The 14,978-nt window shown below is 42.7% G+C and overlaps 1 protein-coding gene across 5 annotated transcripts in view; it reads left to right on the top strand.

Annotated features, from left to right (window-relative positions):
• The window catches only part of LOC125455589 (polypeptide N-acetylgalactosaminyltransferase 11-like), a 42,297-nt gene extending 27,731 nt beyond the window's left edge, over window positions 1-14,566 (top strand). For all 5 annotated transcript variants that reach the window (XM_048537748.2, XM_048537745.2, XM_048537746.2 and 2 more), the window contains 2 exons: window positions 339-476; window positions 8,672-14,566. In XM_048537748.2, coding sequence (XP_048393705.1) covers window positions 339-476; window positions 8,672-8,803 — 270 coding nt within the window. In that variant the 3' untranslated portion in view covers window positions 8,804-14,566. The remainder of the gene's footprint in view (window positions 1-338; window positions 477-8,671) is intronic.
• The last annotated feature ends 412 nt before the right edge of the window (window positions 14,567-14,978 follow it).

Genomic DNA, 14,978 nt, shown 5'->3' with positions numbered 1-14,978 from the left:
AGGTAGCATACAAGTTCAGCAGATAATAAGGAAGGCAAATGGAATGTTGCCCTTTACTTCAAAGGGAATGGTATATTTAATAAATAGGCAGGTTTTGTTAAAACTATACAGACCAGTAGTGAGACTAAAGCTGTGAACAGTTTCAGTCTCCTTATCTGAGGGAAGATATATTGGCATTGGAGTCAGTCCAGCGAAGATTCACTCGGCTGATCCTGGATATGGAGAGACTGAGTAGGTTAGACCTGTACCCATTGCAAAATATCAACGAGAATTTTAACAACAGAGATATTGTTGTGCCTTTGTTTTTTCCATCAATTTTTCTTGATTGGATTTTGCAGGTTTGGATATACAATGAAGAGCATGACCTGATTCTGGCCAACCTGCTTTGTTTGGATATGTCAGAGACCCATTTGTCAGACTCTCCTCGTCTTATGAAATGCCATGGTAGTGGAGGGTCACAACATTGGACTCTGGGGGTAAGATTTTCCAGTTGGAAAGTGTTTTTTTAATAAACATTTTTAACAGTATTTCCATGGTGGCTTTGTTTCTTGCTTATTGACAGAAAGTGTAACTGGACAACAGCACAGTATTTTTGATTCCCACTGTTTCCAGCTTGTTACGGATCCTGGTGTGCTGTTGCCCTTAAGCACTGATTTGAAGCCAAGGGAAACAAAATGGAACAGTTCACAAGGTGTTTGTAAAATCTGTGGTGTAGATCTGAAAACAAGCTGAACCCTTTGTTTGGACAATGCTTCTGGAGAATCAAAGGCAAGATGATACTACTCAGCCAGCAGGTGAAGGGTGTCAGCTCAATGTTACTTGAGAGTTAGACTAGGATTTTAATTGTCTAACTTTTTCTCGGTAACATCTGATGTGGAACCCTCCGAATGTCTTTAATGGGTTATTTTGAAGGGCTGCTGATCAGGAATTTCAGGGGAATTCCCCATTGGAATCTTGAATTTCCCAAGCAAGTCCCACAGATTCTGCTGCATCTGAGATTCTGCATGGCAACATTACACAGCTCCAGTCTGCACTGCTGTGAACTATAAAGTCATACAGATGTACAGCTTGGAAACAGACCCTTTGGTCCAACTCATCCATGCCGACCAGATATCCTAAATTAATCCAGTCCCATTTGTTAGCATTTGGCCCGTATCCCTCTAATCTGGCCATTGGGATATCTGAACCGATATGTCAAAGAAATAATAGTGATTCTCATTTGGAAATGTACCATGTCACAAATTGATGGGACATGCCACTGGTTCTGTCACAATTTATGGGGGATTAGGATGCCAATAATTGAACCCACTGTTCCATGAGCTGTCACAAATGTTTAAATACCTTATTAGACCACTGAGGTGACCAATTTGCCTGACTGCTGGCTATTCAGGACCGAAGTAATTTACACCAAGTTTCTTCATTAACAGAACTAAGGTGAGTTCGATGACAATAAATAGAATTAATAAGGGCACAGAAAAGACCACTAATCTATTGTTTTACAACTTAAACTATACCCTTTAAAATTCCAAACTTATACAATCATCCATGATTAGTTCATATAAAAGATAGAGTTTGACACAAATATTGTACATGGAGAAATATGGTCAGGGAAAGGAAAATCACAAAGGTAAAAAGGCGAGATTACATTTGTCTTTCATATTTCCTTTTCATTTTGAGTATTTTCTAATTCCTTTGATTTTAGCAACAACAACACGTGTGTAAAGTAAGTTTTATTCTTCATTTTTATAATTATTCTTGTAGATCTCTGCTTTTTCTTCTATCCTTTTCTTCCTCCTTTCAAGTTTCCGGGGTTTTCTATCTTAACACTCACGAGAGAAGGAAGAGCAAGTTGCTTTTTGTTTGCTGGCTTTGGTGGTCTCTGCTCTGCATTTACAGATCTGTAACAAACTACAGCTTGACCAATCCCAGGGTTCTTGCTGGACAGTCTTGTATTAATTCAGAGATACCTGGTGCCGGTTGTTCTTTAGAATCATAGAATTCCTACGGTGTGAAAATCAGTCATTTGGCTCAACAAGTCCACACTGACCCTCTGAAGAGCATCCCACCTAGACTCGACCCCCTATGTCTAACCCACATAACCTCAACACCCCTAGACACTATATGGGCAATTTAGCATGGCTAACCCATCTAGCCTGCACATCTTTGGACTGTGGGAGGAAACTGAAGCACCCAGAGGAAACCCACTCAAACACTGGGAGAATGTGTGCAAACTCCACACAGACCATTGCCTGAGGCTGGAGTCAGACCTGGTCCCTGGTGCTGTGAGGCAGCAGTACTAGCCACTGGGCCATTTTAAAATAAATAATTTCTCACTGCTTGGAAAAGCGACATGATCTTTTAAACCCTCAAATATGCACTATTTGATTTCTTCCATGGTGCAAAACTCTCCTGGTATTTCAACTGTATAGTAGATTTATATTCCCTACAGTGTGGAAACACGCCCTTCAGCCCAACAAGTCCACACTGCCCCTTGGAGCATCCCACCCAGACCCATTCCCCTGTAACCCACAAACCCCTGAACACTACAGGCAATTTAGCATAGCCAATCCACCTAGCCTGCGCATGTTTGGACTGTGGGAGGAAACCGGAGCACCTGGAGAAAACCCACGCAGACACGGGGAGAATGTGCAAACTCCACACAGACCAAGGCTGGAATCAAACCCATGTCCCTGGCACTGTGAGGCTGCAGTGTTAACCACTGAGCCACCGTGCCGCCCAAAGTATTCTGACTTCCTTTCATTCCAGTTTATACTTTTAAATGTTTCTGTTGTGGGATGGTTCCTTCATTATGGCAGCTCTCAATGGTAGAGACTTAATCCAGTCAGGAGGAGACTACCTGGAATATTGTCAGGCCTGTTCTAGAGTGGAAGATTCAAGAGCAATTTTCCTGTCCTCCATCCTGGTTTTAGAAAGAAACATGTTTCGTTTGGATGGTTTTGTTTAAGATTACACCAAATTGCCTTGTATTCATTTGTAGTGAGGTACATTTGTTGTTGAGGGAAAATGTTCATTTAGTCTTACTTTTCACCTACAATCTCCACTTTTATCCATCATCAGATATCAGCTTTACTGTCACTACTCTAGGCTTGAATTCCTGTTGAATCAGGCTGCACATACTCTGCTTCTGCATTCTCTGAAGGATTGGTTGAAGAAACTCATCTGTTTTGTGGAAGCTGACAGTCCTTTTTTTTTTGGTTGACTTTCACAACCCATGTACTATGTTAATCCTGCCAAGACTCGGCAACTTTGCTCAGCCCATACTCGCAGTTTTTCAGGTGTTCTCAATAAATCAGCAATCACTGCCTGACCTTACACTTTCCTCTAGGATATCTAGTCACTTATCAAATTACACTGGCTATCCATTGTTAATGATTGATTGCATTGATAGACTGCCTTTGACTCTAAGATGGTGACATCTTGCCCCCTCATTAATACCTCCATACCTAGTTATACTTCGTACTACTCCAGGCACATTGACCATTCTGGGCCTGGAATCTGGGAGGAAGGGACTTTTTTTTTGAGCCATTGTCATGGGGAAAATAGAAAGCTTAACTTGGACCTACATAAGTGTATGAAATATTTTTGTAAAGATTTTACATTCAGATTATCACTTATGATGTATAATGCCCAAACTTTAATGATTTGTGAACTGAATGTTACAATATTACTGCTTTTGTTCGTGACTGGAGTCATGTTAAGTTGGGGTCACAGTAATAAAAGAATTTAGAAAGCACTGCCTTAGTGGGAATGCAGCAAAGCTAACTCACTAGTTTGGTTCCGAAGATGGTAGGAATATCTTGTGAAGAGAGACCTGAGTAGACATACATTCCATCAAGTTTATAATACTGACTGAAGAGTTAATTGAAACACACAAGACTCTCTTCTGGAGCTGGACAGTATAAAGAGCAAAGAAAATACTTCTCTGAACTCGGGAATCTGGAAACATGGGATCACAGTATAAGAATAAAGGAGCAGCCACTTATTCTTGTAATGACACAAATCCTTTACTTGTGAATGTTTGGAATTATCTATACCAGAGAGAGAGCTGTGGATGTTCAGTTTTTGTGCAGATTCAAATCGCTTGTTGCTAGGTGTTTAAATACTGATAATTATAGGATATGAACGTTGTATAGGAGCATGAAGTTTTTCGATGAAAGCTATTTTTATTACTGAATGGTGGAGTAGGCTTAAATGGCTTAGTCTAGTTCCTGTTTACGATGCTCATACATGGTTGCCTCCCAAGTTAATGTCTATGTTTCTGGCAATGTCATTATTTAATTTTGACAATCAAAATTTTGATTGTGCCAAAACAACTTTAAATCAATGTCTACAAAGTTACAAAAATCACACTTGTGGCATTTTTATATGGGTGACCGCATCATCCTAATTGCATTGTTTGGCTGAGTGTGACTGGCCTTGCTTGATTTTGTTTGTAGCTAGAGCAGATACAGCAAATATTTCCCTCCCTGCTCCCATCGCTTTCCCTGATTTGACATCAACCTAAGATAGGGAGTCAAGTTCCATGCACACATTTGACTCCTGTTAGTTCTGCTGCACCATCTGTGTCAACATTCACACAGCCTATATGATGTGGGCTATTCATTGTAGTCATCATATGATCTGCTTCCCATGCTATATCCTTCATCAGTGTCAGCTTACTCAAAACCCTGTGGTCCATAAGCTGTCTTGCACAATGTTCCACTGACTTTTACTCCAATGCTCACTAATGTTGCTAGTCTCCACATTTTCTATGATTTTGAAATTCTGTTCTGCTTCATTGCTTCATCCCTTTCATATTTCTGCCCTTTAATCTTATGCTGCACCCCCACCCCACCACCACCACCCCCACCCAAAATCAGTCCGTCCCAGAACTATCCGTTCCTTCAAGTGAGCCCCTAGTTCCTTACCCATCAGCCTTCTAGATTTCACATTCTGGAATTCTCTTCCTGGATCCATGTATAGTTTGAACTTCCCTGCTTTTAAAGTCTTGTTTGAACACCTTTTTTTTATCACCATGTTTCATGTTTCCTTTTGTCAAATTTTGTGTTTAATTAGACCTGTGAATGAAATTTACTGATATGTTGAAGTTCTTTTAACAGTACAGTAATTTTGCAGGTCAGTCATGTTATAACTATCTATAATAATAGTTATGTCAATTGAGATCTGTTACCACAGCAGGAATGCCCACCGAACTCATCTCCATCTATCTGATGACTGTATCGGCGCCGCCTCTTGCTCCCCAGAGGAGCTCTAACAGTTCATCCACTTCACCAACACCTTCCACCCCAACCTTCAGTTCACCTGGGCCATCTCCAGCACATCCCTCACCTTCCTGGACCTCTCAGTCTCCATCTCAGGCAACCAGCTTGTAACTGATGTCCATTTCAAGCCCACCGACTCCCACAGCTACCTAGAATACACCTCCTCCCACCCACCCTCCTGCAAAAATTCCATCCCCTATTCCCAATTCCTCCGCCTCCGCCGCATCTGCTCCCACGACAAGACATTCCACTCCCGCACATCCCAGATGTCCAAGTTCTTTAAGGACCGCAACTTCCCCCCACGGTGATCGAGAACGCCCTTGACCGCGTCTCCCGCGACACATCCCTCACACCCCGTCCCCGCCACAACCGCCCCAAGAGGATCCCCCTCGTTCTCACACACCACCCTACCAACCTCCGGATACAACGCATTATCCTCCGACACTTCCGCCATTTACAATCCGACCCCACCACCCAAGACCTTTTTCCATCCCCTCCCCTGTCTGCTTTCCGGAGAGACCACTCTCTCCGTGACTCCCTTGTTCGCTTCACACTGCCCTCCAACCCCACCACACCTGGCACCTTCCCCTGCAACCGCAGGAAATGCTACACTTGTCCCCACACCTCCTCCCTCACCCCCATCCCAGGCCCCAAGATAACATTCCACATCAAGCAGAGGTTCACCTGCACATCTGCCAATGTGGTATACTGCATCCACTGTACCCGGTGCGGCTTCCTCTACATTGGGGAAACCAAGCGGAGGCTTGGGGACCGCTTTGCAGAACACCTCCGCTCAGTTCGCAACAAACAACTGCACCTCCCAGTCGCAAACCATTTCCACTTCCCCTCCCATTCTCTTGATGACATGTCCATCATGGGCCTCCTGCACTGCCACAATGATGCCACCCGAAGGTTGCAGGAACAGCAACTCATATTCCGCCTGGGAACCCTGCAGCCATATGGCATCAATGTGGACTTCACCAGTTTCAAAATCTCCCCTTCCCCTACTGCATCCCTCAACCAGCCCAGTTCGTCCCCTCCCCCCACTGCACCACACAACCAGCCCAGCTCTTCCCCCCCCCCACCCACTGCATCCCAAAACCAGTCCAACCTGTCTCTGCCTCCCTAACCAGTTCTTCCTCTCACCCATCCCTTCCTCCCACCCCAAGCCGCACCCCCCGCTACCTACTAACCTCATCCCACCTCCTTGACCTGTCCGTCTTCCCTGGACTGACCTATCCCCTCCCTACCTCTCCACCTATCTTCTTTACTCTCCATCTTCGGTCCGCCTCCCCCTCTCTCCCTATTTATTCCAGTTCCCTCCCCCCATCCCCCTCTCTGATGAAGGGTCTAGGCCCGAAACATCAGCTTTTGTGCTCCTGAGGTGCTGCTTGGCCTGCTGTGGTCATCCAGCCTCACATTTTATTATCCATCTATCTGGACTCCATTTTCTCCCTCTTGGTCCAGGAACTCCCTACCTACGTCTGTGACACCACCCACACCCTCCACCACCTCCCAGAACTTCCAATTCCCCGGTCCCCAACACCTCCTTTTCACCATGTCCAGTCCCTATATACCTGCATACCCCATGCAGATGGCCTTAAGGCCCTCCGCTTCTTCCTGTCCTGCAGACCCGATCAGTCCCCCTCCACCGACACCCTCATCCGCTTAGCCGAACCCGTCCTCACCCTCAACAACTTCTCTTTCAATTCCTCCCACTTCCTACAGACGAAGCGGGTGGCCATGGATACCCACGTGGGCCTGCCTCTTTGTAGGTTATGTGGAACAGTCCCTGTTCGCACCTACACTGGCCCAAAACACCACCTCTTCCTCCATTACATTGACTGTATCGGCGCCACCTCATGCTCCCAAGAGGAGCTCGAACAGTTCATCCATTTCACCAACACCTTCTACCCCAACTTCAAATTCACCTGGACCATCTCCAACACATCCCTTACCTTCCTGGACCTTTCTGTCTCCTTCTCAGGCAACCACCTACAAACCGATGTCCATTTCAAGCCCCCAGGCTCCCACAGCTACCTGGAATGCACCACCTCCCACCCACCTGCCTGCAAAATTTCCATCCCCTATTCCCAATTTCTTCGCCTCTGCCGCATCTGCTCCCAGGATGAGGCATTTCACTCCCACACATCCCAATGTCCTCCGTTCTTAAAGGGTACAACTCCTCCCCCCCCCCCCGCAGTGGTTGAGAACACCCTTGACCGTGTTTCCCGCACCTCATCCCTCACCCCCTGACCTTGCAATAACCGCCCTAAGAGAATCCCCCTCATCCTCACATACCACCCCACCAACCTCCGGATACAACACATTATCATCCGACACTTCCGCCATCTATAATCTGACCCCACCACCAAAGACATTTTTCCCACCCCACCCTTGCCTGCCTTCCAGAGAGACCACTCTCTCCGCGACTCCCCTGTCTGCTCCACACTCCCCTCCAACCCCACCACACCTGGCACCTTCCCCTGCAACCGCAGGAAGTGCTGCACTTGCCCCCACACCACGTCCCTCACCCCCATCCCAGGCCCCAAGATGACTTTCCATATTAAGCAGAGGTTCACCTGCACATCCGCCAATGTGGTATACTGCATCCGCTATACACAGTGTGGCTACCTCTACGTTGGGGAAACCAAGCAGAGGCTTGGGGACTGCTTTGCAGGACACTTCCGCTCGGTTCGCAATAACCAACTACACCTCCCAGTCGCGAACCATTTTTTAACTCTCCACCCCCCCCGCCCCCCAACTCCCATTCCTTACACGACATGTCCATCCTGGGCTTCATGCAGTGCCACAGTGATGCCACCTGTAGGTTGCAGGAACAGCAACTCATATTCCGCTTGGGAACCCTGCAGCCTAATGGTATCAATGTGGATTTTACCAGCTTCAAACTCTCCCCTTCTTCCCCCACCCCCGCCCCCCACTGCATCCCAAAACAAGCCCAGTTCATCCCCACCTCCCTAACCTGTTCTTCCACTCACCTATCCCCTCAAGCCACACCTCCATTTCCTACCTACTAACCTCATCCCGCCCTGTTGACCTGTACGTCCTCCCTGGACTGACTTATCCCTTCCCTACCTCCCCACCTATACTCTCCTCTCCACCTATCTTCTCTTCAATCCACCTTCAGCTCGCCTCCCCCTGTCTCCCTATTTATTTCGGAATCCTCTCCCCATCCCCCTTTTTCTGATGAAGGGTCTAGGCCCAAAACATCAGCTTTTGTGCTCCTAACATGCTGCTTGGCCTGCTGTGTTCATCTAGCCCCACACTTTGTTATCTAGGAATGTGAATGTTGTCAGAATACTGCAGATCAGATTCCCTGATCTGAGAAGACCTGTTGCCTTTCTCTAACCTATGTTTTGTTTTTATAGGCAAACAATTCTTTGTATCAGATATCAGCTGGACAATGCCTGAAAGTGATTGATCCGGATAGTCCTAAAGGATATGTTGCCATGGCAATTTGTGATGGTTCAAGATCACAGCAGTGGAAACTAGACAACTGACGTGAGCAACACTTTGAATACTGTCATAGGGAGCAATTTAAACAACCTGAGACTGACTTCCAAGATGATTGACATAAAAAGGATGACAATTAACGTTTGAGTAGAAATGCTGGATGTTGGTAGACTGTCCACTTTTAACTCAGTGGCTATTTTATCAAAAATGTTTTGTCAGTTTTCTCCCCTTGACTTTTTTACCATGAGTGAGATTGAAAATTTTAATTTTGTAAAATATTTAATCAGTTATTTATGTTTTTAATTGTTTTAAAAAGGGGTCCAATTGTTCAGCTGGTGTGGTAATATAGAGGCATACCTTGTTCCAGTACTTCAAAGTAAATTTCCCCTAGTGACTTGGATTGTGTCTGCACTATTCAATGTGGTTAAGTCCCGTAGACAAGGAACTATGCTTGATGTACCTAGTTTCTTTCCCCTGGGCTAGAGATGAGGAAACAGCCCAGGTGCCTGCTTCACTGACTCCTAACCAGTGTGCTTGGATTTCACAATGACAGAACCACAATTTAAATAGTCTGCTAGAACCCATCGTCTGAAAAGAATGCCTGCCTTTTGTGAGAGGTATCACTGAGTAGCTGCAGTCCAACAACCGTACCAAAGCATACTTGAATGTTTTACCCATTTCTCTTCCAAGCTCAAACTCTGCAAAAATAAGTAAGTTTTACAGAAATCACTAACTCAAATGTACAAAAAATACTTTTTCTCTACATTGTCTGTTTGGGTATGATGATATTTTGAACCTTTGATTTATTATTTGTTCTGGTAATTATGTGGTACAACAGACCATATGAAGAAGGGAGCAATGTTATTTTGGGTTGAGTGTACAACCTTGAATTTTTAATGAGTTTTTGTGAAAAACCTGCAAAATCTTCAAGTTCATTTTAACACTGAATTAGATATATATCAAGATGTTTACTTTGTGGAGTGACAGTGGTAGTATCCCTGGACTAGTAATCAAGAGCGCTGGGTGAGTATTCTGGAGCTACGGATTTTAATCTCACCATTGAACCCCATCTGGTTCACTGATTTGTAAAAACGTGGAATTCCATGGATTCTGTAGCGACCATGTAACTAGTGTTAATTGCAGAAACAAAAAAAAACATCTAGTTCACTGAAGTCTCTTTTCACAAGGAAATCTTTCATCCTTACCCGGCTGGCCTACATGTGACTCCAGAGCCACATCAGTGTGGTTGTCTTAACTGCCCACTGAAATAGTCCCTGCAAGCTACTCAGATCAAGGACTAATGAGGGAAGGACAGTAAATGCTGGCCCAACCCAGTGACGTGCACACTTGTTTTTATGAATTTAAAAAGTTGTGTTAGATAGTGATAATGATAGCTTGGTCACTATTATATTGTTTAAAAGTAGTGTCTGCTTCAAGTGTATGAAAGTTATACTTAGAATCAGGGGAAGTTAAAAGAACGAGGGGAGAGAAAGGAGTACTGCATATGTGGGAAACCTCATTCAGATGATGTTTTATCATAGAATCCCTACAGTGTGAAAATAGGCAATTCAGTCTGAGTCCACCCAGAACACTCCCCGCCCCCCCCAAACCAACTATCCACAAAACTCTACATTTCTACCTAACCTGCATGACCCTTGACACTACAGGCAATTTAGCATGGCCAATCAAGCTTACCTCTACATCTTTGGACTGTGGGAGGAAACCAGAGCACCCAGGAGAAACTTGGGCAGACATTGGGACAATGCACAAACCCCACATGGTCACCCACAGGTGGGATTGAACTTGCCTCCCTGGCACTGAGGCAGCAGTGCTAACCACTGAGCCTCTGTGCTGCTCCATCTTTCTAATGTTACTAGCCTGTCACGTTCTCATAATTCAGCAAGAGATTTTCTTCTGTTTCATTTAACTCTTGCTTGGTAACTGCAAGAGGATTTTCTTGTCCTCATTGTGCAATAATGACAAAAACAGGAGGATTTCTTCCACCAATCTTTTCTAACCAACGTGTAAACCTGTTCTGCTTATGATTTCACTAGAAAACTTAAGAAATCTTGCTGCTGAAATGCCACTAATTTAATGATCAGATATCCCTGAAAAAGTTGGTCCAGACTTTAGAACTGTTTCGTTTACGAGCCTTTCTTGAATTTTCTGATCCAGTGATGTGCTAGTCACAGGGATACAGCAGTATAATAATTGCTACTGGACTAGTAATCAGAGACTAATAGTTCGAGGAACGTGAGTTGCAAGGAGCCAAGAAGTTGAAGCTTTCTGTCTTACATTCATCAGAATTAGGATATAAGAAGCAGACTTAAACAAAAGAACACCATTTTATACAGCATGAGAAGAGGATGCTGATTAGTTGGGACGTCATTAACTATATTAATCTATATTCAGTATTAGTGACTTCAGTCTGCACTTTACCATCTGTCGTTGCTCCATTTCAAAAGTTATGCATTAACTAACATGATTTCCAATATCAGAATCAGATTTAATGGTGGATATAATTTTTTTGATGCCTGCAATCATTGGTTGGTTGGCACAATTCTGCTATTTTGTGATTGAAGCTACATATGTAAAATGGGGTTCTGTGTATTTATAAAAGTAAAAGGAATCTCATACATTGGCTGTCTCCAAAACCCTTTAGTTTATTAAAAAAGTGCAGTTGCTGCTGCAACCCCATGGGAACACACTATCCAGTCACAGTTTACCTGCCTGACCTGAGTGTTAGCAGACAGTTTTATGTTCTTGCTGCATCTCCAAATTAGTGATGGCCCAACTAATAGCAGCATACTCTTTTCATGTGCTGTATAAAGTGATGTTCCTTTAAGTCTGTTTCTTTCAATCTTATTCTGATCAATCTAGGACAGAAAGCTTTAACTTCTTGTTTCCTTTTAGAGTTGTTCCTTCTGGAAATTTGAAAACCTGTTTTAACAATTCTGGAAATAGACAAAAAAACCCAGTAAATGTGACCGTAAAGCTCTTGAATTGTTGTTATTTAAAATAAAATGGTTGAAAATTTTCTTTGAAAGGATACTCCAGTTCTTACTGTGCTCTGAAGTAGCCTATCAACTGACAGTTATACTAAATGGGTCTTATTACCCATTTTGACTTCAAAAAAATCAAGTTAAACTATTCTTTTGCCAAGTTTATTCCAAACTAATTTAGTGAGTTTTCATTCTGAGTTGCAATTTCTGACCAAATTCTTTTGCTTCAACCAGCAAGTGAAATAAATGTCAAGTAGACCAGAAAATATCAAATAGGATTGATAGTTTCAATATTTATTTACTTGAAGATTTATGTAAAAATCAGTAGAAAGTGAGAATCCAAGATAACAAAGTGTGGAGCTGGATGAACACAGCAGGCCAAGCAGCATCTCAGGAGCACAAAAGCTGACCTGATGTTTCGGGCCTAGACCCTTCTTCAGATAAGAGTAGTGGTATTTCACTGGCGGCCGAGGCCTCCCACTTATTCTACGCCCCTCATGTCTCTTCACAGTGCCAGACTAGAGTCAAGCTCGACAGGGTCTTCTTTCCCCGCTGATTCTGCCAAGCCCGTTCCCTTGGCTGTGGTTTCGCTAGATAGTAGGTAGGGACAGTGGGAATCTCGTTCATCCATTCATGCGCGTCACTAATTAGATGATGAGGCATTTGGCTATTAATTCCACTATCTATCAGTGTCTTTTCCAAGTTTTTACGTCACCTGTCGACGTGTCTTGTTAAGTCCACTATCTAGCTCTTCACTACAGTTCTTATGCAGGGAATTAGGTCTGGTTTCCATATTTTACCATCTGTATCCTTTATTCGGGGTTCCACAAAAGTTCTCCATCCATATCTACTCACGAACTTATATAATCTCTCCGCTATTTTATTATGCCTCTTTATTCGCATATTCTTAACTGCCAGACACCATCCCGATTTATATGTGGGAGCGTTTGTACTGAAGTATCACATCTCCGGCAAGTTTTATTGCAGAGAGGTTGCCCATGAGTTAAAGTTGTACGTGTGGGGTAAATATTGGCACGCAACAGTAAAGTATTTATCACCTTTGTCTTCATATTCGGGGCCATCTTTATCCATGCATTAGAGATATCATCGTTCTTAAAATACTGTACTCCCAATCCTTGGCACTGTAATGACTCCCATCTGCATAATTCAACCTTCCTCCAGTCCCAGTAGTTCGAGCTCAGACTTTTCTCTGTCTATCCCTTCTTGTTTTCCAATTCTAGCCCTTCCCACCTGACCGGCCACACTTCCTGCACCGTCTTCAGTTTCATCAATTCTCTGTTGTCGTCGATGTTTCTTTCATGGCAAAACTGAAATGACGCCAGAATAACAATATCGTCTGTCATCTCCAATGCCAACCTTTTCTTCAAAATTGCAATTGGGATTTGTATCTCCAATCTTTGAATCCCTACGCCCCTATCTCTGTGGGCATAAATTATCCCATTAGCTATGTATGATGGTAGATGTAAAATATCCTTTATAAAACCACGAATAAAAGAATCTAACTTGCTTAAAACGTTCTGTGATGCTTCCGCCAGGACCAAATGATAGCATAGCCGAGGTATAAAATATATACGAAAGAATCTCCAGTTTCTGTAACGGTCGGAGGGCTGCTTTCCGTAGGTTTACTGTCCATTCTTCCAAGATCCCTTCCCAGCTTTTCAACCGCACACCTATCTGTGGATCAATCATAGCTCCAAGATATTTCTCATACTCGCCAGGGTTGACATATTGCACAGTTCTGATTCCTAAAGTCCATTCCTTCATACAATTATATAAGAATGTTTTATTCTTTTATTGGAAATGGAAGCCTTTTGTTTTTCAAGTATTGATTTTTAAGGCCAGTGTTATCACAAAACCATTGTACAATTTTCAGATTATTCGCCATACTCCTATGAGATTTGCTCACCAGAGCAATATCGTCCGCGAAGGCTAATGCGGTACAATTGACCGTCTCACCCTGCCACTCCATTGATACTCCCATTCCTAGCTCCTCAAGCATACTAATCAGAGGGTCCATCGCAATATTAAATAACATAGGAGAATGCATCTGTCCTATAAGTAATTGCGTTCTGGGTTTTTTTAAGCATGATTTTTTAAATGGAGTAATGATGGTTGGTATAGAGCAGGTTATAGTCACTAATATTGAATATAGATTCAACCAGTATAATTGTTCTACTCTGTATACTTCAGTCCATGAATGTGAGCACTTAAGTAGAAAACCTAGGTTATTAGTCACATAGTTGGGAATTTAGAAAAATAAATCTTTTGTACTCTGAAGCAACTTCAGCCAAGTGTTTAGCAAAGTTTTTTTTTATAATCAAATTTACTGACATTCTTCCTCCTTAAGCTACATTCCCAGTTGATTAAGTCACTTTGAGTAGAGACCATAGACTCTAACAAGAAATAACATACTATACGGACTCATGATCTGAAATATCAGTCCACATCATGCAGAATACTTAATTTTCAAAGCAGTTTTTTTCTCATTTTAAAACTCAATTAAATTTTAGTTTAATAAATGAACACAACTGGAAAGTTGTCTATTATAACATGATTTGGTCGCAACTGGATGATTATACTTGTTTTTTCTGAATTGAGGACAAAGTTCAGGCCCAGTTCAAAAAAGGCTTGGATCATTTCTGTTTACATAAATGATGCAGCTATGACATTGACTTACGTTTTGTATTATTGTATGAGTAATTCATCTTAAGCCCAAGCAGCAAACCATTGTAAATTAGACATTCTGTTCATGTTACTTATAGCATTGTTAATTGTTAAAAGAATGTTTGAACGGATAACAATTTTATTTTATTGAATGATAAAGCTGCTAGATATTTATTGGAATAAAGATCTAATTTTAAATAACTGTTCAGTTTTGGTCATCTAATGCAGTTATTCACATTTTTAGCCATGTGATTTTGAATATTTTTTTTGTTTCACAGCAAATAGAAAAAGTGACAGAACTTTGACAAAAAAAAATTCAGCATGGGCCAATTAGTAAATATGCATGAGTTGACCAGTTGGATTTTCTGTAGTCAATTTTTCAGAAATGATATTACTAATAAAATTGTGTATTAAAGAGAAGGGGATTTGGCAGCCAGGTTATGAAGGAATAAAGCTGACAGTGTCAGAACAACAAGATAAAACAGCATGTGGAAATCAGAATATCATAGCTGGAAAGTCATTGGCCTACCATAGG

The sequence above is a fragment of the Stegostoma tigrinum genome, chromosome 10 (assembly GCF_030684315.1).
Source record: "Stegostoma tigrinum isolate sSteTig4 chromosome 10, sSteTig4.hap1, whole genome shotgun sequence".
NCBI lineage: Eukaryota > Metazoa > Chordata > Chondrichthyes > Orectolobiformes > Stegostomatidae > Stegostoma > Stegostoma tigrinum.
Note: the sequence above shows the minus strand (reverse complement) of the source record. Positions and strands in the feature narration are given on the sequence as shown.